Consider the following 26,720-nt stretch of genomic DNA (forward strand, 5'->3'; position numbering starts at 1 on the left):
AGTCGTAGAACCACACACCATATCATCGCGTGACTCCACATTTACTTTGATATGATGGCTAATATAGCCATATTTGTGCATAAAGGGCGTAATTCATTTTACTGACAAAAGGATCCCACCATGACGAACAATCAAATTATCTGTCTGTATTTATAAAATTGTACCAAAAAATCCTGTTTCCATCACAGCTGTCGTGATTCTTCTTAAACGTTATGACTTTACTCGCATTAAAACTCTGGCTGGAAACATAGTTGTGTGTGTGTGTGTATATGTGCTGACATCAGTGTCAATTGGAGAGAGTAGGGTACTAGTCGTGGAGGAACCCTGGGCGCGGCTCCTGGTTTGTTCAGGCACTCTGCAATGTCCTCAATGAGTTTGGCAAGCAGCTGGAGATCATGCAGATCCTCACATGTGTCAACTACATGGTGGCCACCAGCTTCGAGTCCTGCTCCGAGGACCCATGATTCAGCGAGAAAAAGCAGATCCCCTGCGTAGTCTCCATGCTGACAAAATAACTGCATTTCAACTGACCGCCAATGACCACCACAGACTGACAGACCGACTAACTGACGAGACTGACTAATCCACACACTGACCAAGCGGCCTAAAAATTCAGGGATGATCCAGGCACAGTGTGATACTGTGCCGTTTGGGCGAGAATGCCTTTTTGCACTTAGCGTAGCACTCTGCGTTCATGTGTGGCACTCTGCGTTCATGTGTTGGTGGTGATACTTGCCTCTTCTTCAGGTTATTCCTAAGAATAATGATATCACATTTGATCGGATCTTTGTCGACAGGCTGTGTGAAATATATGTATTTTACCGACCCAGAAAATTTGCTGCCATTTTTGTGGGGTTGTTAAAGGTTTAGGGGACGGATTCAGTTATATCTGGAAATCTGTTATATCTGAAAATTGCTCATTTTTTCCAGCTTTTGTACAAGCATATGATTTATTGGCAAAGATCACAGCTAACAGTATTTGTGCCAAATGGTATTTCTTTAGGTTTGGAGGGAAGGGAACATTTCTTGACATGAAGAGGTAGTCACATACATTTGATCATGAATAACTTCAATTGCCAGAGCTTTGTTGCCCTTCAAAAGCACACATACACAGATTTAAGTTTGTTATTGCATATTCATGTTGTCCCAAAGCCAGAAATACTCTGTCATCTGCAGAGGCAGCTATTACTGGTGGTTCAATTCTTATCATTCACAATTCACCTGAACTAATTCGCACACTACATTGTTCCAATGTTTCTGCAACGTTCCAGCACAATTTACAGGATTGCAACTAACGATTACTAGTAACTTTGGGAAAACATTTTTTGCCATTATCTTTTTCCAGCCTTTGTTTAATTTCATCAGCCATTTTCTTATTTTTTTTTTTTCATGATTACAAAATAATTCTATAAGCCACAGTAGTGAACTGTGGCAACCGAGTAGACATGTTACCCATTCCACACATACCTTTCAATCACACAGATGGCACTCTTGAATCCTCTCGACACATGAATCAGTGATGTAGTGCCCAACCTGTACTAAAAGGAATGTTTGCTCCACTTGTTTTCGAGTGGAATTGAAGGGGGAATATTTTAAATGCTTTCCAGGTTTAATGCTATTGTACTCAGGAATATATTTCAAAAGATAAATGAAAATATTATTATATAGAAAAGGAAGACAAATTTCCGAAAAAAAGGAAATATTGTGAATTTACTATGGCTCCTTTTGAATCTGGGGCAATACAATGTTTAAATTACTTTACATCAAAGGAATGACTATGTAAACACTACTTTATTGCATTAAACATGAAGAATTGTATTTTAAAAAGAATAGTGTGTTATTTTTGTCGTACAAACGTTGCATACACAGGCTAATCCTGAATTTACAATAAAGAAATTTAGCTAAATGAATACTTTGCCTAAAGTCCTGCACACAAAGTCCAAAGGGTATAGAAACAAATGTTTCAACATTAGGTGGGTGTTTCAAGCTCCTGGAAATGTATATAGGCTAGTCAGCCTGATCTGTTATAGGTCAGTTAATTTTTTATAAAAAAAAAAATACACATACACAAACTTGTTTAGATTGGAAGTGGACATAAGATTGCAGCACCAGACAGGTGTGCAGAAAAAAAATCTGACTTGGTGTACATGGTTCATAACACAGAAAAAAACACATGACAAAAGTGATATTCCACCCCCATTCCCTCCACCCATTGCATTCGTCCTCCATCAGAGGGTAGGGGCAGAGCGTGAGGCATCGCAAATCTTAAGGGGCTTCCAGTTGGACCCCTGATTGTCGTGCCCGGGGCACACAGCCTGGTGGAGGACATTGGTGAAGGTGGCGACATAGAAACAGTGGAGAGGGGTCATTGTGTCGGCCCCCAGGAAGCACACCAGGCCCCCGGGAAAGCTGGAGTAAATACCGATGCGAGTGAAGTGCTGTCCGGCCACCACAGGGAGCGCATGGGCCACCCTGTCATGCCATGCTGTGTAGTCCCCATTAAAGAACTCCATTGCCCAAGACTCGTCTCCACGGCCCAGCCAGCAGTCCTCCTCACGGCCCTTGCGTGGGATGCTTGGGTAGGTGAGACCTATCTCCCAGTAGGTCTTCCCACTTACCTGTACCTCCCAGTAGTGACGTCCCTCTCGGAAGCCCTGCCGGCTGATGGCATTGAGGGTGGTGTCGAAGCGTGAGGGGTTCTCTGGGACTTCTTGCCAGGTATCCGTGTACTCTACCAAGTCACCCTTAGGGGAAATTATAAGTTTCGGGTGGGCAGTGGTAGGGTCAAGGACGACGTCAGAGGCATCTAAGTAAAACACACATAAATTGAGCAATTAAATACATATTTCTAATAACACTATAAAGAGAATAGGTTTTTGCTGTCAATAGCGTTCATCAGAATGCATTATATTTTTATTGCGTGAGCAATTAAACCGTTAATTTGTTTGTCTACAAAGAGGACATGGTCATTAGAGTGTTTCTCCCACCCCCAGTGTACCGAGTTCAGGAAGCTACATATAGAAATTAAAGTAGTGTCTCAAATGTTAATCCACTTTTATCCATTTTGTCTGTCCCATAAAAGCTTGTTACGTCTTTGTCACCCAGATAGGGACAACATGGTCCTGAGAGTGTTTTTCCCACCAACAGTGTAACGAGTTGAAAAGAAGACTGCCCACCCATGCATTGATGAGGCCCAAAAGTCATAATGTCCTGTAAGTATACATGGAATACGTGGAATACTGAATATTATACAATGGGTGAGTCTAATCCTGAATGCTGATAGGTTAAAACTACATTCCATCCGGTGTCTATTCCACAAGTTACCACCGGCTAAATCTGACATTAAAATGCCTATTTACTCTGTTCCATCTGACTGTCTCATCAGCCCAGCAAGGCATGTTATAAACTTGATCTCTACTATAAGAAGTATCTAGACATTATATCACATTTCTTTTAGACCAACATTTCATTTTCAACAGCGGTGAGATTTTTTAAAACCTTGCTTTCTGTCTCTCCGACATTTGCAACTTTGTTTCAATATTCAAATCCGATCTCCAGCTGTCCCATAGTAAGGAATGTGTCGGGACGAGACAGACAGGCAGGCAGCGTTTCTTAGCCTGTCAAAATCATGAGTCAGCTGGCATACATTTTATGTATGATCAGTATACAAACAAATGTCAATTGAAAAAAGGTCAAAAGAAACGAAGTGCAGCTAGTTTTCAGTCTTTCCAGCTTCAATTTTAAGTGAATGTGTTAGCTGTGTTGTTTGTTAGCTCCTCTGAACAACAGTGTCTTGATGAGTGAGCACATAGTTGGCTAGCTAGCAGGCAAGGGTTAAGAATGTTGCCAGCCAGTATGGCAATGAAACATTTGGAGCGAACGACTATAGATACAGAACAAAAAGACTGAACGACTGGGTCACGTCTCTAGCAACCAAACCGATAGAATGAACAACCAGCCAGCTTGGGTAGCAACCCTAGATTTGTGTCGGGACTATATCTTGTGGAAGGATGAAATAGTATGAATAAATTCATCAAAATAAAAAAAAACTATGAAGATATGTCAATCATTATTTTAATATGTTGGTAACTCGTTGTATAAATGTGATAATGCCCTCGAAGCCGGTGTTTGGAGGATATATTGGCACAGTTTGCCGTGCCGCTTCGTCTCGGGCCTAACACCACCAATATGGCTGACCAAAAGAACAAGAGACCCGAACCCTTCATTCTCAGGGACAATCACCTCTACTCCCTGGCATTCACCATCATTCGTTGTTGTTTTACAACAATTCCAATTGAAAATGTAAAGTGTTTACTTTTCTTCAGCCCCTTTCCTCAGCTTTAATTTTAATTGCTAGGGCTGCTGTGTTTTTCAAATTATGGATTGTGCCTCAAGTTTTTGTTTATTTGTGTGTTCCTTATTTGTCTTTTATCATTAGCATGCTGCTGGGTCAAAAATACATTAATAACAATAACCCAGCAAAAGACTAAAGAGCAATGCTGGGTCAAAATAACCACATTTTGGGGTAAATAAAGTAACCCAACGTGTTAGGTCATTCACGTAACCCAACAGTGCTGGGTCAAAATAACCACATTTTTGGGTAAATAAAGTAACCCAACATGTTAGGTCATTCACGTAACCCAACAGTGCTGGGTCAAAATAACCCAGTTATGTAATATAGTGACTCTGCTCTGGGTTACAGAAAATAGAGTGTAGAGAATGCAATGGTGAGTGCAAAACCGCCCGTGATTAAAACGAGCGGCAGCTGCATTCGTATAGATGATGACGCCATAGTTTAGAACCGGTAGGAAGGCCATCTGATTGATCTGCTTTATAGGGGTATGTCGACCTGGCCAAACTTGTATTTGTAATTGTATTCGTAAAATGACAGTTGATAGTCGGAAGATACTTGTGATCGATAAACATGAAAGTGTTTTAATATGCCAAAGTAGATGTTGGCAAAACATCTAAATCTTCCTGCGCATTTATAGACCTAAAAAGCTGTGTGTCTGCGTGTCCTCAACTTGCAGTGGGCAGACAAGTTGGCTGTCACTCAGTCAGAATGCGCATCAGCATTATTTTTTTTTCCCCTACCCTCGCCCCGCTTGTTAGATACTATGCTAGCAAACGTCCTGTTTTATCATAGTAGCAGGCTTACAGGAGGCAGCAGCAATCTAAATGACAGACTGAAATATGAGAGGAGAAGTGATCCATTCAGTGCAGCAGGATCTTTTTACAGGCAGGCAAACTAGACAGTTTGAGTTATTTAGACCACGTAGCACCTCGCACTTGATTGAAAGATTTGCACTGGCACATGGAAATTACTTTTTTTCCCGATAATAACAAAAAAATACTAGGATTCTTATAGTATCAGGACAATTGCCCATATCCATTACGATACTTGTTTTGTCCGACTACAAACACCTTAATACACGTGAGAACTCAAAGCTTCCCAATAAAGCTAGTTAAATTATTTGGGTGAAAAATCATGTCCAAAAAACTTTGCTGACGCCAACGTGAATTACAACATTGCACAATAATGTTTGATGGTTAGTACACCCATTTACGATGTTTAAGTGCCAACAGCATGGCTGAAAAAGTGAATGAACCACAGCTGTGGTCCTGGACAATAAATATCCTCCCACTTAAAAGCAATCAATTCATTTCAGTTTAAAAAATGTTTTCAGATTGTAAATCTATTTTGGAGGAAAATATATTTTGAAAAGTGTTTATACATCTTAATATTGTGGCTTAATGAACACTTAATGTAATAAAAGTGATTGCACAGGATCTTTAAATAAATTGATATTGAACTCACAGCTCTGAAAGAGTTTCTTGGTGACAGGGACCTGGGACCGGATGAAAAGCAGGAGGTTGATGGTTAAACTCAAGAGCTGTTCATTCTTAAATTCATCCACCTGAAGCAATTCTGGATCTGTAGCCTTCATCGTCTCTGCTATTCTGGAGACAAGGAAGCAGAGAAATTGGTACATACACACACAGATACCATTATATGTAGGTTTATTTGACCATTGTGGTACATATGCAAAAACATACATAAAATGTGATGTCATACTCACACAGCAAACACCATTAACAGAAAAATGGGTAACACGTTATGATAATTTTCATAAATAAGCACAGTTAACAAGCAATATAAGTAAGTAAGCATTAAGAAGATCTGCCCTGGTTCTGCCGCCTGCACCAATCTCAACATCCCAGAACCAGTACTCATGCAAGATTTGGTTCTGGGTTGCCAAGATTAGAGCCTTTACAATGTCTTATGAGAAGGTTTATTATAGGATGTTTCCTTTTATGTATCAATTTCCACTCAAGATGGCCGATACTTAGTCAGGATCATTAAGATATTCAATACAATATAAAATATACAATACATTATAAATAGTGTACACACTATCAATAAATTGACTAGATCGTCCTACCCCGTCCCCCAGGACGCCTCTTCTCCATAGCTAAACAACCATATAATGTTCTGCATGTGCATTACTTTTACAGTAGCTGCTGCTCAGATAAAATAAAAACACAGAGGCGATTTGAAATAAACATTGCAAAAAATATATCACAGGAGGTTGGTGGCACCTTTAATTGGAGAGGAAGGGCTTGTGGTAATGGCAGGAGCGGAATAGGTGGAATGTTATCAAATACATAAAAAACGTGTCTTTCTTGTGTTTGATGCCATTCCATTCGCTCCATTCAAGCCATAATTATGAGCCGTCCTCCCCTCAGCAGCCTCCACTGAAATATATGTTTTGCCGGCTACTTCAGGATGACATGACCAAATGCATTTAGCCTACAAGACAACATAACCTAGCCTACATGTAACTTGTAGCCTAGTCCTGTATTTACATTGCACTGGGGCCAAATAATCTGTGTTTTAACCATAAATAACATAAAACTGTTATTTTGCTTCTCAATGATCATGGAACACACTATTTATTCGACAGCACATCATTGACATTTGCAAGAGTAGCCTTTTCCACTTCTGAGCAGCCAAACGTTTGGCACCTAGCGGTAACCAGAGTTTTTATCAACATGTGATCAGTCTGCTGCACCCAGGTTACAATGTGTGTAGGAGGTAAATTCGATTTTATGGTTGATCATGTCGTTGTATGTACAATATGTCTTACAACGGACAAAGACATCTGATCATCACCTCAGGGTGAGTAGAACAGGAAGGGAGGGGGGAGCAGCACCAGAGTAGCACATGTGCAGAAGGTACGATATTTTAGCAGGCGTCCTGAGAGTCTGGTCACGCAGCCACTCCACTCCGTAAATAAATTATATTTAACCACCCCTTTGACCATCAGAACAGTCTCAATTTGTCAGGGCATGGACTCTACAAGGGGTTGAAAGCGTTGACTCCAATGCTTCCCATGGTTGTGTTCTTGACACAAACTGGTGCGCATGGCACCTACTACCATACCCAGTTCAAAGGCACTTAAATATTTTGTCTTGCCCATTCACCCTTTGAATGGCATCCATACGCAATCCATGTTTCAATTTTCTCAAGGCTTAAAAATCCTTCTTTAACCTGTCTCCTCCCCTTCATCTCCACTTATTGAAGTGGATTTAATAAGTGACATCAATAAGGGATCATAGCTTTCACCTGAATTCACCTGGTCAGTCTATGTCATGGAAAGAGGTGTTCATGAAAGTTCCAAATTGTAACCAAAAAATGTGTTTCCTGATACATACCTTCTCTCCGTTTCCGCATCCTGTATGGAGATTACAAAGCAGTTAGAGGCCAGAGATCAAATCGTAATCAATCGGAAAGTTATATTGGTTTATTGCATCCAGATTCAATCAAATCTACCAGGATCCATGCTGGTTCCCAATTCTACCGCAATGCTAGCTCCCACCTGTAAGAAGGACATTTAAAACATGATATGTGCTTCCCTTGCCTTGCCATTCAATGAGCACACAGCAACATCCCCCACTACTGCCATCCTTTAGCTAGGTTGTCAGCTAGCTTTAGGTCCCCATTTTGGTAACATTCGCTAATATATATGTGATTTCCCATTATATAGCTTGTGATTTTCCATACATTTACACTCATTCACTAACAATGATGACAAAGCATAAGGGCCCACATTTAACTTCAGCATGAACATCAACCACTGGAATCATTTATTAACTACAGATTTTTGTAAGTACTTTTTAGAAACAATATTTGGTAGCACTTTATAATAACTTAATCATTACTCCATTCATCATTATTTAAATCTTTTTGCGTGGCCTCATCAAAAGTGTGGGCTATTTATCCTTTATAAATACTTTACAAATATTTTCAGTGACCAGTGTTATTTCTCACAAAAAGATGCATATGCCATTGGTAGACTTTCCAGCTGTACCTTAAGATCTCAAAATAGCCTAAAATGTATCAATGGTAAAAGAATAAGCACACAAAACTGGATGTTAAAGGGAACATATAGTACATTTTATTCACAAAAACTGTTGTGAAATAACTGTTGCAAGGACATGAGGAAGAGCTGAGGGTGAAGACTTCGCAAACCGGAACACCTTTCGACCCAAAATGTAATCACACAGCTGACCAAATTACGCAATATTTTAATTCTGGGTTACCCGAGATTAGACTGCTCTAAGTGACTGCACACTTTGGTTTTGGTAGAAAGGTCACTTATGTTCAATATACTGTATATTCTTAAACATCCTCTGTATTGTGTGCTAATTCATTGTTAATGAAGTGTTTTGTAAACACCACGTGGTAACTGGCAACTGTTACGCGGGACTAGGTGGGTGAGGAAGGAATCAGGTGCAGAGAGTTCCACTGGAAAAGGTGCACTTTAATGTGGCACAAAAAATAACAAGCCCAAAACACAGGGCGCAGACATTAATGTGGACCACCCACAACACAGGGTGCCAGGTCCAGAAATATATTACCTCTACCTAACACACGTAACATAAATACAATCCCGCACAAAACAAGGAAGTGTACACGTACTTTAAATAAGGAAGCACATACAACAGGACACAGGTGAAACTAATAAGACAAAACAAACAGACAACGAAAAAGGGATCGTGGCGGCTAGTAGGCTGGTGAAAACAACCGCCGAGCGCCGCCCGAACAGGCAGGGGAGCCAACTTCGCCGGAAGTCGTGACAGCAACTGAGCTGCCACCAACTTTAAGGAGTTTTGAAACACTTGGGTGTAAGGGGTTATGAGACAAAAAAAAAAAAAATTTAAATAAGAGATTGATCCTCTGTGGGTAAATTATAGGCATTCTAAAGGTGTAGTAGGCTATTCTAAAGTATTTCATTTATTTCTGAACAGATAGCACTAATTCTATAACTTTAGCAAATTTATTAGGGGTGATGCAGCTCCTCCAGAACCATTCGCCCGGCTATGATTCTATAAGGGAATAGATTACAAAGTGCAAACCCCAAATGGTTCTCCAGTAGATTATTAAGGCCCATTCTTCATTCAAAAATGGCCTTTTGCCTTCATACAGATTACAACTTCTCATTTCCGACTAATTGAGAATGAAATTTTGTTGAAAGTAACAAGCCATGCAAAGCTGGTTAGAATTTCAGTTTTATCCTCCAGAAAAGATTTCAACAAATGTTATGGTTAAACACAAATATACTGATTAATAAAAAAACATACTTCATGTTAAAAAAAGTACAATTGTATTAGATTTATTAATGATATTATAAATATATACAAATACAAATATATCACATATGCAGTTAGCGAAAATATATGGGAATATCTGCTCAATCCAAACTTACAACCAACTGATTGCAGCACTACCACAAATGGAGGAGGCAAGTGGAAAAGGGAGAGGGTAGGGAAGTCTGCCTGCCACATGTTAAAGATACAAATTGGCTGAAAGGAACTGGCATAAATAGAAAAATATACCAGTTTCATCTAAGGACAAAATGTTGACATCTGCATCATACAGGTTGCAAAATAAATGGGAGGAGATTTTCGATGCACCAATTCCATGGCACATGGTTTATGAACTGGTACAAAAAACAACACTTGATTCAACACTTTGGGGCAAATTGTAAAAAATGGTGTGTGTAGGTGAGGTTGGAAGCTCAAAAGGGCTTATATGAAAACCACACAACAAATGTAAGTTAAAAGAAATTATTAAAGTTTGTTCGATCAGTTAAACAAAGCATATTCATTATAATTGTACATGATATACTCAGTATTCAAGAAAAAACATGTTTGATCATGTGTGTGTGCATGTGTGTGTGTGAGAGTTAGGCTACGTGGAGGAGATTATTGGGTAGTTTGGTTCATCAGGTACATCAGGCTAACCCCCAGTCTTTACTTGAAGTTATTGAGGGATGATGAGGTTTTTGCAATGTGAAGATAAGAATTCCAGAGTATAGTACCTTAGTCAATTCTCTATCAGATACAATGTGAGGTGCGGCAGTTGGGAGGGTGAAGGTTATCGCAGTGTCTTGTGTTATATAGATGGATTTCAGAATTACCTGGAAGAATCCATTGAAGGGTTTAGGTTAACTGTCTGGGAGGTATTAGTATTTGTAGTGCATACTTTGCATGATGAGTAATTTGTGTAGGTAGGATGCATACAGTAGGTACTGGCCCAGACAATATTACAGTAAATGAGATATGGGTAAATTAAGCTATAGTTTAGAGTTAGGTAGCAAGTCTGATTAACCAAACCACTAATCTTTCTGATAATACCAACAGATTTCATCACTTTGCTACAGACAAATTGAATATGATCTTTCCAGGACAACTTTTCATCAATTAGAACTCAGAGGAATCTAGTGGACGTGACTTATTACATTTCATTCCCACCAACTGAGATTCAGTCTCTTTCTTCACAATATTCCTTATTCTTACTAGTGAATACAATAAACCTGCATTTTTTATATTTAAAGAGGATTTGTTTATCTTGAACCATTAAAAAATTTGGCCAAACCTGAGGTGGTTTCATTAATTAGTGAATCATAATTATTGTGTGATAAAATCAAATTAGTATCATCAGCAAAGAGAATGTGAAATATGGTAGAAGACAAGCAAGGTCATTGATATAGATTAGGAATAACAAAGGTCCAATTATCAAACCTTGTGGCACACCACAGGATATCTTGGACCTGGTAGATGCACAGCCATTTGCATGAACAAGTTGTTCTCTATCAAAAACATAACTATATAAGCAATTATATGTATAATCATGAAAAACGTAATAATGCAATTTAAATTAACCGTGCCAAACACTTTGGATTAATCTAAAAAGATGGCAAACCCTAACCCGGACAACGCTGGGCCAATTGTGCGCCGCCCAATGGGACTCCCAATCACAGCCGGTTGTAATACCTCCTGGAATCAGTGACACCACTAGCACTGAGCTGCAGTGCCTTAGACCACTGCACCACTAAAGGCTGTAAATATTTTATCCACAGCAAATCATACTTCAGGTATGCAATGTTGCTTTTTTTCATTGTGGCAGCAGTTCCTTTCTTTTGAGGCACACATTTTTGGGAAAGTCTTCATTGATGAAGATTTTGGTTCCCTTCAGACACTTGACTCTCCTGAAAATCTCCTTGTCTTGGAACCCGAGCAGTTTCACCACTACAGAACTGGGCAGTCCATCGGGAAGAACGTGCCATTCCTATGCGCCCTCTCCATCTCGATGAGTTTAGGGTCCAGTTTGAGTTGATCTTTGGCAGCGATTACAGCTGCGAGTCCTTCTGGGTAAGTCTCTAAGAGCTTTCCACACCTTGATTGTACAACATTTGCCCATTTATTCTTTTAATAATTCTTAAAATTGGTTGTTCCTCATTGCTAGGCAATCATTTCCAAGTCTTGCCATAGATTTTCAACTAGATTTAATTCCAAACTGTAACTCAGCCACTCAGGAACATTCACTGCCTTCTTGGAAAGCAACTGCAGTGTAGATTTGGCCTTGTTTTTTAAGTTATTGTCCTGCTGAAAGGTGCCTTCATTTACCAGTGTGGTGAAACACAGACTGAACCAAGTTTTCCTATAGAATTTTACCTGTGCTTTACCCATTCCGTTTCTTGTTTTATCCTGAAAAACTCCCCAGTCCTTAATAATTACAAGCATACCTATAATATGGTGTAGCCACCACTAAGCTTGGAAATATGGCACTCAGTAATGTGTTGTATTGGATTTGCCCCAAACATAACAATTTGTATTCAGAACAAAAAGTTATTTGTATTGCCATTTTGTAGCAGTACTACTTTAGTGCATTGTTGTAAACAGGATGCATGTTTTGAAATAGTTGTATTCTGTACAGACTTCCTTCTTTTCACTCTGTCAATTAGGTTAGAATTGTGGAGTAACTACAATGTTGTTGATCCATCTTGAGTTTTTTCCCATCACAGCCATTAAACTCTGTAACTGTTTTAAAGTCACCATTGCCTCATGGTGAAATCCCTGAGCGGTTTCCTTCCTCTCTGACAACTGAGTTAGGAAAGATGCCTGTATCTTTGTAGTGACTGGGTATATTGATAAACCATTCAAAGTATAATTAATAACTCCAGCATGCACAAAGGGATATTCAATGTCTGCTTTTTTATTTTTACCCATCTACCAATAGATGCCCTTCTTTTGCGAGGTATTGGAAAACCTCCCTTGTCTTTGTGGTTGAAATTCACTGCTCGACTGAGGGACCTTAAACAATAATTGTATGTGTGGGGTACAGAGATGAGGTAGTCATTCAAAAATAATTTTAATCAATAATATTGCACACAGAGTGAGTTCAATTCATTATGTCACTTGTTAAAGCACATTTTTACTCCTGAACTGATTGAGGCTTGCCAGAACAAAGGTGTTGAGTACTTATTGTCTCAAGATATTTAAGCATTACATTTTGTTTACATTTGTAACAATTTTGAAAAACAGAATTCCACTTTGACATTATGGGGTATTGTGTGTAGGTCAGTGACCAATTTTTTTATATATTTAATTGCTATTTTTCAATTCAGGCTTTAACACAACAAAATGTGAATACTGTGTGAATACTTTCTGACGACACTGTATGAAGGCCTGATAAGACATATCAGTAACACATCATTTATAGTTACCTTTCAGTTGAAGAGCTTGGCTGAGAGGCCTCAGGTGGTGGCTTCTCATCTTCCTCTGAATTCTTGATCTAATTTTCTTCATTCTCCTCTTCACTGAGTAGCTCAGCATCATGGGCATCTTTCTCTAAGAAGGCCGTGCCTTCATGGTCCTCCTCATCCTGCAGGCATTCAGAAGCAATGACATCTGACGTCAGTGTCCTCCTCCTCATGGACAGGGACTGTAATATCCGCTGGTAATGGTCTCCGCTGTCCATTTCCAAAACTCAAACATAAAGGCAAACAATGAACATTACAATTTTAAATATAAATCAGTGACAACCCCTCCAAAGAAAAGAGTGAGATTGACTTAAAGTTATATTCAAAATACACTTCAGTACATAAAAAAAGGAATCATCAATGAAATTGAATATTGTATCCACAAGTTAACAATCGCATGGTGACAATGTTTCATGTTATTATACAAAGGTTTTCACTATAACATTTGGGAAAACATGCCATATAATTGTATATCTGATAGTCCATAACTGAAATAATATGATAATGTATACCTGTAAGTAGCAGTCACAAACCAGCTAGACCAGGAACATTTAGTTACCAAGCTGACCACCAAAGCCATTATTTCTAAGCTATTATAATTAGGTTTAGGCTATAACATTACATTAATTCTTGGAATCAACAGCCAGAAGGCTTAATATTTTATAGGATTCATATCACAGATAAACAGACACCTAATAATATACAGCCAGCAGGGGATGACTAGCTATGGGGATATGACTCTTGCTATTCAAATGTACTCATCCAATTTTTCTTCACAGCAACCCTTTCCCTTTTAGCAGGCTAGCTAGGGACACAATACAGTGCCTTCAGAAAGTATTCAGGCACCTTGACTTTTTCCACATTTTGTTACATTACAGACTTATTCTAAAATATATGTATTTTTAATTCCTCAGCAATCTACACCTCATAATGACAAAGTGAAAACAGATTTTTAGAAATGTTTAAAAATGTAGGCTGTAACCTAACTTAAATGTGGAAAAACTCAAGGGATCTGAATACTTCTGAAGGTACTGTATATTCACTAGCCAGTTTGTTTCTAGCTCTAACACCCATTGACAAATGCATTGTATTTTGTAGTTATCAAACATTAACATCAAGTAGGCTACCTTGCTTTGTTTTGGGTGACTTACTTGAACAACACAGGCTAGCACATCATAGCTAGTTAGGTGGCTAGCTAGCAATCTAGCTAGATAGCTACCATTATCTGAGAATATTTCATAAAGCTTCTTAAAGCTTTTCATGATCATATAATAACTTTTACCTCAGAAATTGTCAACTCATATTCAAGCTGATTCTACTGCTTGGCTTGGTAGATAGTTAGCTCACCAGGCATCAAAAGTTCATTTCACAGACTCATCTACTCAATCTGAAAAAACAGACTAAAATGTAAATATTATCGTTACTAATATAAAAACGAATTACATACAGTTTCTTACCTTGATATTTTTGTCCAAATTCGAATGATGGAGCTGCCAAAGTCAAATCGAAGGGGGGGGAGAAGCGCCTCCCTGTGGCAGCTGCCTCAAATTAGCAATATTCGTGTTGAGGCTAATTCCCGCCCCTTAACCCATAAACCAATCATATATTATTAATGCATAATTTAACCTATCAAAAGAGGGGTTTTATGAAAAATGTGATGATTGCAGCCCAGAGATATTGATGTGACAACCACTGGAAACATGTTTCTGATTTTCGAACGGACAGGCAGAAAAAGGTTAACCATTGGTATGTTCTAGGGGGCATTTTGAGACCTTAAGGAGAATCCAGTACTGCTCGGATCTACCAATGGCATGTCCAGCATTTTGTGAGAAATTACAATCTTCACACAAGAAGTATTTATAAAGTATAAATATCCCACACTTTAGATAGGGCCACACAAAAATATGTAACTAATGATTAGTAAATGGTTTTTAAGGACCTATGTTTTACATCTTAAATACTTTAAAAGTTGTTTATAAATGTTTGAATATCCAGATTACTAACATTTACAAATGTGGGAGTAATGATTCATAAATTATTCATAAAATATGAATGAACTACTTACTTATCCATTTTAAATGTTTTATTATGTGGAGATATTATAAAGTGCTACCAAATATTTGTTTCAATAAATTGGACTAAATTAGCCTCTCCATTGACACCCATGTAGATTGTAGCGTCCTAGCATAACTTTTAGATTTTGCAAGGTAAGTCGAATATGAATATCAGGACTTCGTACAAACATGGCATTCATGTAGGGTGAAACCTACTTCATGTAATTATATTCTGTTTCCTATACTGAAATTCCTATTCTGCAACCTGGGAACTATTTAATTAGAATTTAAATCAATAATTTAATTTGATCAGCAATTGAATTCAGAAATGACTCCAACCCTGCTTCTACAGGCCAAATCCAAACTTGAAGTAAGTGTGCATAACTTGCTGGCACACTCTTTATGTGATAGTTACAGGCATGTGAGTCAAATTAGAATGTCCCTATGTTATGTTCAGATGGCCTTCACCTTGTCATCTGTCTCCTCTTTCTCCATTTGGGTGCTGAGCTGGGCTATCTCCTGGTCAAGTTCCTGACTGAGGTGGTAGCAGCGCTCTATTCTGTCCTCAATGGTGCACTCTGTGGCTTGATACTCCATGTCCAGCTGGGTCAGCGTGATCCGCAGGTCCTCATCCAGAACCCTCTTCATGTCCTCATACTTCTTCTTAATCTTCTCCTTCAGTGCATTGGTCTTCTTCTGAAGTGGGGGAGGGGTCATGTGAAATGGTCATAATTAGAACATTTGACAGCAGTGCAATGGAAATACCATTTTTAAAGATACAGATTCACAGTGGCAAGTGACTATGACATCTTTGGAAAGCCTATAAAACCATTGCTGCAATTCAAAGCATTTGTAGGTCTATTTCACCATCTCCCAAAACTCCCTATCCCTCAGACATAATGTTCCATAAAACTTATTGAAATTAATTGCAATGGAACTCACCCCAGCTCTGAATCTAAACGAAATAGAATAGGATGCCAACAAGTGTTCTTCAGGCTTCTGACGAGAGACATTCACCAGACAATCATTGACTTACTGTAAAGTCAACCTGCTTAGCTGCTAGCTTCTTCATCCTGTATGCGACAACATCCCTTTGCCTCTGTAGGTGCTGTTGATGTTTCACAAGTGTTTCCTGTGAAAGAGTGAAAAGCAGCAACGAGATAAGACATATAAAGTGAGAAGACAAATAATTGTTGCTTTAATCAAACCAATGGTGTATTTTTATTTTGAGGAACAACTGATTTACAAAGGATTTACTTGCGTATGGCCCTTCATGACAAACTCCTGTATGTATGACTGTCTGTCCTTCTGTATCTCCTATCCCTCTTCCCCAGAAAAAGGATAACTGCAACTTACCAGCATAAGTATTATTACCCACGCTTATATACCCCTGTATCTGATGCCAAGGCATGGTAGTTGGGGGAGTTGGTTGGAGGGAGCATGGTATCTATCCCTCCCCCACCCAACTGTCCTCATACCCTGGGAAGCATGTGCCTTGTTCCGTGTATGGGTTAGGGAGCGTAAATCTCAGCTCTGGGGACAGACACAAGGGTGACTTCCCGAGCCCTCTGGAAGGATCAGGGGGCTGGGTCACAAGAGAGCGTGGATTGCTCTGTCCTCCAGTGACTGAGCCGTCAAGAGGAGCACTATTTATATCTACCTGCCCCTGAACCCTTTGAGGCTTTTGTTTGTGTGTGGGTGTCACTTGTCAGGCCAGTGTGTGTGGTTTGAGTAATTGAGTGTCAGTTTGTATAGGCATATGTCAGCATCTTTAACACCAGTGTAAGAGACTCTTTAATATTGATGAATTCAGTCTCGCTTGAAATAATGTGCAGCTTATAAAGGCTTCATACAGCCTTCATAAACACAACACGTATGTGTTACAAATAATCTATAACTCTACGTCATGCTTTATAAAGGGTTCATAAATGTGGCATAACTGTGTGACTTAACCACCAGTGTCAAATGTGACAAAATTCACTATATCAAATATGACATAAACCTGTTCTTTAAAAAAGGGTGGTGTAAGCACAGCTTAATTCTAGAATTTATAAATCATATTAAATTGAGGCTTCACAAAGCATGTATAACCCTGTCATGCATCTTGGTAGAGCAATGCATCACTGGGATATTGGGTTTGATTCCCGGGACCACCCATACGTAAAAATGTATTCACACAGTCCCTTTGGATGTTATATATTATATTATATTTCACTAAACCACTTCCAGGATGGCCCAATCTCTTTCCCTATTGGGTGCATAGTCAGTATTGGACCTGACCTCAACTTCCCCCACTCTTAAGTGTAGTCAAAAGTCAAACTTTTTTTTATTGAACAACAACAGCATTTAGATGTTCTGTGTTCACAATAATGCTTAAAACGAACAAGGGGATGAATTTTGAGGTCTGGGAAAAATGTGAGAAGTTAATTTATTTGGTGTATTTCCCCTTTTAATCAGTGAGCATGCCCTGGACTATTGTTTGGTTAGTGGATTTTCTGTACTGCAGTTAGTGCACGTGATGTGATTAGGCTACCAATGTAATGGGTGGAGTAAAAGGCCAGCATCACTCCGTACCCCATGAAATGACACCATATATGCATTCTACCGACCCTATTGAATATTCCCTTTAATACTTTTACTGCGGCTCCCACAGTAGTTCTTGCTCTAAATCAAAATGTATTCCAAAAACTGTACAGTGATTAGCATTGGGGGCATTTATTTGACATTGGAACATGTTATAAAACCCACATTTAATACAAACGTCACTTAAATATGATCAGATGTGAATCATTATTAATGTTTAGACAATTATTTTGGTTATTGACACTTCTCTACTATTAAGTGGGGCACTTTTATTTTGAAAATCTCAGAAATTCTGTGATCCGGAAGTATAAATGGAAATGTATGGTTTAAACATGTCTTTAATGTTTATTTAATTTATCTGTTAGTGATAATGCACTGTGTTAATTCCTGTTTGTGTAATTCGTGTTGAAATCATTAAGTCTTTATGTATGGGGCGGCAGGGTAGCCTAGTGGTTAGAGCATTGGACTAGTAACCAGAAGTTCAAATCCCTGAGCTGACAAGGTACAAATCTGCCGTTCTTCCCCTGAACAGGGAAGATAACCCACTGTAAATAATTATTTGTTCTGAACTGACAGCATCATATAAGGCAGTCCAAAGTTTGGACAAACCTACTCATTCAAGGGTTTTTATTTGTTTCTACATTGTAAATGTACTGTACATGTACCGTAGTACATGATTTTGGTTACAGTAGTAACCAAAACATTGAAAAGAAATGAAAATATATTTTATATTTGAGATTCTTCAAAGTAGCCACCCTTTGCCTTGATGACAGCTTTGCACACTCTTAGCATTCTCTCAACCAGCTTCATGAGGTAGTCATCTGGAATGCATTTGAATTAACAGATGTGAATTCGTGAAATTTATTTCCTTCTTAATGTGTTTGAGTCAGTCAGTTGTGTTGTGACATGGTAGGGGTGGTATGCAGAAGATAGCCCTATTTGGTAAAATACCAAGTCCATATTATGGCAAGAAAAGCTCAAATAAGGCTGAAGGTCAGACATTCCAGAAAATGTCAATAACTTTGAAAGTTTATTCAAGTGCAGTTGCAAAAATCATCAAGAGCTATGATTAAACTGTCTCTCATGAGGACCGCAACGGGAAAGGAAGACCCAGAGTTACCTCTTCTGCAGAGGATAAGTTCATTAGAGTTACCAGCCTCAGAAATTGCAGCCCAAATAAATCCTTCACAGAGTTTAACAGACACATCTCAACATCAACTGTTCAGAATAGACCGTGAATCAGGCCTTCATGGTCGAATTGCTGCAAAGAAACAACTACTAAAGGAAAACAAACGAGGAAGACTTGCTTGGGCCAAGAAACACGTGCAATGGGTATTAGACCGGTGGAGTCCAAATTTGCGATTTTTGGTCCCAACCGCTATGTCTTTGTGAGACGCAGAGTAGGTGAACGGATGACCTCTGCATGTGTGGTTCCCACTGTGAAGCATGGTGGAGGAGTTGTGATGGTGTGGGGGTGCTTTGCTGGTGACACTGTCTGTGATTTATTTAGAATTCATGGCACACTTAACCAGCATAGCTACCACAGAATTCTGCATCAATACCATATGGTTTGCTCTTAGTGGGACTATTGTTTGTTTTGCAACAGGACAATGACCCAACACACCTCCAGGCTGTGTAGGGGTTATTTGAACAAGAAGTAGAGTGATTGATTGCTGCATCAGATGACCAGGCCTCCACTATCACACAACCTCAACCCAATTGAGATGGTTTGGGATGAATTGGACTGCAGAGTGAAGAAAAAGCAGCCAACAAGTGCTCAGCATATGTGGGAACTGCTTCAAGACTGTTGCAAAAGCATTCCAGGTGAAACTGGTTGAGAGAATGCCAAGAGTGTGCAAAGCTATCATCAAGGCAAAGGGTGGCTACTTTTAAGAATCTTAGATATAAAATGTATCTTGATTTGTTTACACTTTTGGTTATTACATGATTCCATATGTGTTATTTCATAGTTTTGATGTCTTCACTATTATTCTACAATGTAGAAAACAGTATAAATAAATAAAAACCATTGAATGAGTAGGTGTGTCCAAACTTTTGACTGGTACTGTAACTATTATAGGTCACTACATAAAGTGTCAATAAATAGGTTATTAACATTCTGCTGATTTGTCAAGGTTTTATCACGTTCCACAGGTTACTGTAGGTTGTGATAGGTATTTCAATGGGTTGATGGACCTGCAAAACTTGTGTGTGTGTGTGTGTGTGTCAGAACCAAGATGATTTGGAGTATTCCTCCCTCAGACTACCGCACCAGGTATTCCTCTTCTGTTCCCATGCTGGAGACCAGGGCTTGATTACAACCTGTTACAATGGTGCCAACATTTTGAGGCTGATCTTTCAGTGGGGGAGTGGGTGAATGTGTCAAAGACCTGACTGGGCCCAGCACCACGCAATATGGCTTGTTTTTGTTATTTGTGTGTTTGTGTAGTGAAAAAAATGTAACTTGGTTCCGGGAAGAAAGCAACTTTCAATTTCTTTAGGTTGGGGGCTTTCATCAAGGTAAGTGTTTCTTGTTGTATTGTTGTCCCCAGGCTATTCAAAATTGGCCTTAGTGGGAGGGACTATAGAATTCTATAGGATTTGACATCGTCACTACTTAACACAGTCAAAAAGTCATAATTATTGCTAAATCCTGCCAATTTCCACTATTTATCTTCTTAAAATTTTATTTTAAACATAACCCTAACTAATGAAGGCCAACTTTTATGTGTTGGTCCATCAGACCATCCTCACATTTGGGAGGAATTGTCTGGGAACGAGATTGGGTGTAATGTGACTAACATGACATCACTTCAGAACGTATGCCATCCTTCAGCACAAACCTTTATAAAGCACATATTTATATCAGATTTGACATTGATGATTATGTCACACAGTTATGCCACATTTATGAACCCTTAATATAGCATGACATATGGTTATAGATGCTTTGTAACACATTTGTGTCGTGCTTTATGAAGGCATTATGACATTTTTAAGCCTTTATAAGCTGAACGTCATTTAGAGCTGGACCAGGAATTCTGAGAATGCACAATGGTTTTTCTAATGTGTTATGAAATCAATATTTAGGACACTTTGGGTGACATTTTACATGAGCAAATGGCAGTGAGAAAAATAACTACAACATTTCACACTATGTCTGTATTTCACGGGGAGCATATCCTTCTCGACTCACACTCAGCAATACGTCCAGTGTAAGAGGTCTGAAAAAATGTGTGTGTGCTGTGGTGTGCATCTGGTGTACAGCACTATGTGTGTGTGTGAGCCTGTCCACCCGAGTATGAGAGTTATGTCGATGCCAGGGTGTTCCAATTATAGGCCTATATGCTGACAATGACAGCCATCGTGAATTGCGTACACACATGCTGCAAATGGTGTGTGAATGTGCAACCAGTAAAGACATGCAAAATGTACAGCTGCCTCTTTTCCCTTCACGAAGCCTGATTCAGACTGACATGATCAAATCCCATTGACAACCCCACCCTTCACCCACCCAATAAGCTTATCCATACAGTGTATGGTACCCCAACATGGCACTCCAAAGGGCATCAGTCTAACTAGGTTGATTAACAGTAGGCTAACCTGGAATGAGGGCATATGGGCAGTGACAGGAACAGCAGTGCCACGTGCATCTGAATGCCACTGCGTTTATGAGCCCTTTGACAGACTGGGAACTTCACAAGATGTTTTGGAATTAGGCCACAGGTGGGCCTAACCAACTGGGGATTTGCCTCGGTCAGCTGTCTCTTAGGTTTGTGTACTTTACGGAAATCAAATTAGTCATGTGGTTTTGCTCATGTGGGCATGCCAGAGAAGGATGCGCGCAGTAGAAAATGTGCAGAAAACTGCTATTGATAGATTTATCCTACCTTGTAATGTGGACTAGTCACTAGTGGCTATTTACAAAGCTTGCAACTGATCTTTGTGAAAAAATAAAAGACTTTAACCTGGCTTAGGCTATTGATATGAAATTGTTGAATTAATTAAACCTGATAGGTATACTGTTAAAATAACCTGAGAGAGAGACACAAAAGTAAAGGAAGGTAAAACTTTTCAAATACAAATTTTCTTTAAAAAAATGTTACCATTTTGGGAGACCTGAAACCTGTTAAACTGAGTGTTACATATTTTCTGTGTGCTTTATAAGGTTTTATGCTGTATAAATATACATGATCTATTACTACATTATAATTAATAAGATTTATGTAATGTAGCATAAAACACTGTTTGCCTACACTCAGAAAAAAGGTTAGGAGAAGCCTTTTTGGTTCTAGGTAAAACCCTATTGGATTACCAAAAAGGGTTATATCTGGAACCAAAAAGGGTTCTTCAAAGGGTTTTGCTATGGGGACAGCCGAAGAACACTTTTAGGTTCTAGATAGCACCTTTTTTCTAAGTGTGTATCACAGATCTGTGCATCAGCCAGGCTATAAACTATAAAAAGAGCAGGAGGGTCCACAGACTCGTGGTTGGGAATCCCTGCTGTAACCAATCATCTGTTGGCTGACATTAGCTTGACTGTTCTCTTTGTTTCTCCCTTTAGTACAAGGAGGTCAGACACCCTCCCTTGGACAACCAAGTCCTGCCTCATCTTTTGGTCAGTGTGTTGGCATTGTTTAATGACGTCTTTAAACAATTGTTCTGTGGAATATCTTATAAAGTTTTGACAAATACCCTTTGTTTGATTTTTTTGTGTCTGTATCAAGTCCCTCTGACCATACAACTGAAAATATGAACATTTAGATTGAAGATACTGAGGGGGAGTTTGGAGTTCAGCCAGAGTGAAATTCTCAAGCTCCAAAGAGAAAACAAGACACTCACAGCCAAGGTAAAAATACACGATTCCAACATGGATTGTCTACTCAGGGAAAACACGGTGATGAAGGAGATGCTAGACATACAAATTCGTAGCATGCGTGAAAATCTATATTTTTCTGGTATTCCTGAGGACACATCCAATAATCCAGAGGGCGCGATCAGAGATTTCATGAAATCCGCATTGAAACTTCCTATAGAGAATGCAAACAAGGTGGCTTTCCACCTAGTACACAGACTTGGAGCTTGGAGTGACAAGACCAAGGGTCCCCGACCGATCATCGCAAAATTTTAACACTACCAACAAAAGGAGCTGATCAAAAGCAGAGGAAGGGAGCTTATAAAGGGACCAAATTCAGTCTCAATTACCAATTTCCAAAGGAGATAAACGAACGTCGTAAGAGACTGTATACGGTACAAAGACAACAAAGGATGGATGTTAGGCGTGCCTTTATCAATGTGGACAAACTCTTTATAGATGGACAGCTATTCCGAGACAGCTCCATAACACAGTGGCTGTACTAAATTCTACAGGGACTTCAGGTCACAAAAAAAAATAAGGTATGGGAACTATTTAAAATATCTGAACATTACGAAGTGGATATGAACACACACGTACTCCACTACATGCTTGCTTACACATACAGACTTATACATACCCACACTCACCTGATCTCGCTCTCTTCTCTCACTCTCTTTCTCTCTTTTCTCTTCTCTTCTCTCCCCCTCGCTCTATTGTCGAGAACTGTTTTATAATTTAATGTGTTTATTGTTTGTCTATCTTTTTTATGTATTTGTCCACAAGTTTATATATGTTTACAACAAGCAAGGGGAAGATATCAAAATAGGGGCATTGGGGAATAATAACATTGTCACGTTCTGACCCTAGTTCCTGTGTTATTTGTTTGTTTTAGTTGGTCAGGACGTGAGTTGGGTGGGCATTCTATGTTTTGTGTTTCTAGGTTGGTTTTCTGTGTTCGGCCTAGTATGGTTCTCAATCAAAGGCAGGTGTCATTAGTTGTCTCTGATTGAGAATCATACTTAGGTAGCCTGGGTTTCACTTTTGTTTTGTGGGTGATTGTTTCCGTGTCTGTGTTTGTTCACCACACGGTACTGTTTCGGTTTTTGTTCACGTTTTGGTTTTGTTCATGTTTATTGTTTTGTATTCATTGAGTGTTCAGTTTATGTTTATTTTAAATAAACAACCATAGACACTTACCACGCCGCATCTTGGTCTGATCCTTGCTACACCTCCGAAGAGGAGGAAAACCTTTACAAATATATTGTACGGAATACATTTGTACTGTAGTGAAGCCATCTCTAGAGTAATGCAAATTCTCTTTCATCATCACGTGAAACGTCAATTGCTATGGAAATGTTCGGATGTGTTTTTCAATTATGTTAAAGGTAATTATGATGCAACTATGATGGTGATACGATAAGGATTACAATTATGAATATTAAGGCAATACGCACTACATGTTACACACAGACACTGAAACATGCAAATTGGCAGAGTTATTATTTATTTGGACATCACACATTATAGTCTTACTCTTATAGACATCATACACACTCTCATTATATCATATCCAATATCATACACATCAACCAACACAGATTTGTTACACACGTAATTTGTCTCAATTTTCTAACATCTGTGGCATTGGCTCACAGGCAAACAGGCAAGGTAATAAAATAAATATTGCTAGAACCTATTTCTTGAATTCATATCAGACATTTGAAAGCTCTAGTTTTGACCATAATATCACTAATGGCAGTAACTTTACAAGCACTAAGTATGGTCAATTTAGACTGAGAATATCTAGTTATGGTAAGGGGTGAAATAAGTATAGCTAGTTATAATTGTAACGGTTTGGCAGAATATAAAAAAAAGATCTGTCTTTACATGGCTTAAATAAAGGATTATAACATATACTGTTTACAGGAAACTCACTCTACATCCTTAGATGAAGTTGTGTGGAAAAAGGAATGGGGTGGTGAAATAATTTTCTGTCATGGACAAAGGAGCTCAAAGGGTGTGATGATATTAATTAACACAAATCTTGATCTGAATGTGCAAATAATCAGGAATGATTCGCAAGGAAGGTGGATCATTTTGAATATGAAAGTGGACGAAAAAGAGATTTGGCTCATTAATCTATATGGTCCAAATCAGGATGATCCACACTTCTTCGAAAACATTTATACAAATTTATTGAACTTACATGCAACAAATGATCTAATCATTATGGTAGGAGACTATAACACAGTGTTAAGTACCTCAATGGACCTTAAAGGAAATCACTCTATAAACTATCATCACAGTGCCCTTAAGGAAATCACAAATATTATGGACACATTAGAAATAGTGGATATTTGGAGACTAAAAAAACCCGTCCTAGTGAGATATACATGGAGGAGACTTAATCAAGCTAGTCGTCAAAGGTTAAAAAAGTTTTAATAGGAGACAGAATGCGATTGGATCATCATCTAATTGGCATTCACATAACTCTTATAGATTTTTCACATGGACGGGGATATTGGAAATGTAATCAAAGTTTACTGGAGGACAACTTATTTTTAACTAAGACAAATTAATTTAGAACTGAATTTTTCCAGTATAATATAGGTTCAGCAAATCCCCTTATTGTTTGGGATATCTTTAAATGTACCTTCATTCAATTCAATATTCATCAATAATAAAAAAGCAGTTTCTGGCTAAAGAAACAAGACTAACAAGGGAAATCGATGAACTAATAGTACAGGTAGATAGCAATAAAAACGATACTACAGAGATATAAAACAAGTTAGAGGAAAAACAAAAAGAACTTGAGGAACTTATTCAAGAACGATCTAATGTAATCTATTACAAAAAAGCAAACTGGATGGAATATGGAGAAAAATGCACAATAGTCTTCCTGAATCTCCAATACAGGAACGCTAACACAAAATAATTTGCAGAAACTCATTACTGAAGACGGAGTCATCTATGATTCTCCGAATGATATTTTTAAAGAGGGAGCTAATTATTTTAGACAGATGTTCTCTTTTCCGTCTCATCCTCTCTCACTGAATGAAGATTACGGTAAGGAATACTTTCCAAATAATGGAAAAAATGGAAAATTAACAAATGTACAGAACGATCAGTGTGAAGGCCAAATTACAGAGGAAGAACTTTCTGAGGCTATTAAATCCTTTCAGTCTGGAAAAGCCCCAGGGCTTGATGGCATACCGGTAGAGGTATATCAAGTATTTTTTGATATACTAAAAGCTCCACTGTTGGATTGTTTTAACTACTCCTATAGAAATGGTAGTCTGGCAGGTGCTCAGCAGGAAGGTCTGATTTCTCTATTATTAAAACAAGACCCAGATGGCAAATATAAAGACCCGGCCTATCTAAAAAAAATGGAGGCCCCTTACACTTCAATGTTATGATGCAAAAATACTAAAATGCAAAATGCATAGCACTCAGAATTAAAGGGTTTTTACCAGATATTGTTCATCCTGATCAGACAGGTTTTTTACCTGGACGATACATTGGACATACGACAACTACTAGGAATAATAGAACATCATGAAACATATAAGAAGCCAGGAATAGTATTTATAGCAGATTTTGAAAAGGCATTTGATAAAGTAAGACTGGATTTTATTTTTAAATGCCTGGATTCTTTCAGTTTTGGTAATGCTCTTATAAAATGGGTAAAAAATTATGTATAGCAACCCCAGGTGTATAATAGTAAATTACACCTACTTCTTAGAGTTTTGAATTGTCAAGAGGAGTTAAACAAGGGTGTCCGCTGTCAACATATCTATACGTTATGGCCATCGAAATGCTAGCTATCAACATCAGATCCAATAACAACATTAGAGGATTAGAAATCCAAGGCTTAAAAACAAAGGTGTCCATGTATGCCTATGACTCAAGTTTTATGTTAAGTCCATACGCTAGACCCCTGCAATGTCTCATTGAAGATGTAGATAACTTTTCTGGATTCTCTGGACTAAAACCTAATTAAGTCAAATGTACAATATTATGTATTGGATCCTTAAAAAATACAACTTTTACATTACCTTGCAGCTTACCTATGAAATGGGCTGATGGTGAAGTAGACGTACTCGGTATTCATGTCAC

At 38.5% G+C, this 26,720-nt stretch overlaps 1 protein-coding gene across 3 annotated transcripts; it reads right to left on the minus strand.

Annotated features, from left to right (window-relative positions):
* Nucleotides 1–931: 931 nt before the first annotated feature.
* si:ch211-28p3.4 (zinc-binding protein A33) lies at nt 932–16,601 on the minus strand. Of its 3 annotated transcripts, none has more exons than XM_090202561.1 (6): nt 16,421–16,601; nt 16,106–16,295; nt 15,632–15,859; nt 7,717–7,736; nt 5,819–5,961; nt 932–2,806 (listed from the first exon to the last, which is right to left on the minus strand). In XM_090202561.1, the coding sequence occupies exons 3-6, from the start codon at nt 15,809–15,811 to the stop codon at nt 2,229–2,231; spliced, it is 921 nt and encodes a 306-aa protein (XP_090058687.1). In that variant the 5' UTR covers nt 15,812–15,859; nt 16,106–16,295; nt 16,421–16,601; the 3' UTR covers nt 932–2,228. The 3 variants fall into 3 exon arrangements, with proteins under 3 accessions (XP_090058687.1, XP_021421277.1, XP_090058688.1); XM_021565602.3 differs by having other exon boundaries at nt 16,200–16,295; nt 16,421–16,551; XM_090202562.1 differs by lacking the exons at nt 15,632–15,859; nt 16,106–16,295; nt 16,421–16,601 and adding an exon at nt 13,074–13,209.
* Nucleotides 16,602–26,720: the final 10,119 nt, after the last annotated feature.

Source organism: Oncorhynchus mykiss, chromosome 16 (genome assembly GCF_057628025.1).
Source record: "Oncorhynchus mykiss isolate SJ-2025 chromosome 16, ASM5762802v1, whole genome shotgun sequence".
NCBI classification, from domain to species: Eukaryota; Metazoa; Chordata; class Actinopteri; order Salmoniformes; family Salmonidae; genus Oncorhynchus; species Oncorhynchus mykiss.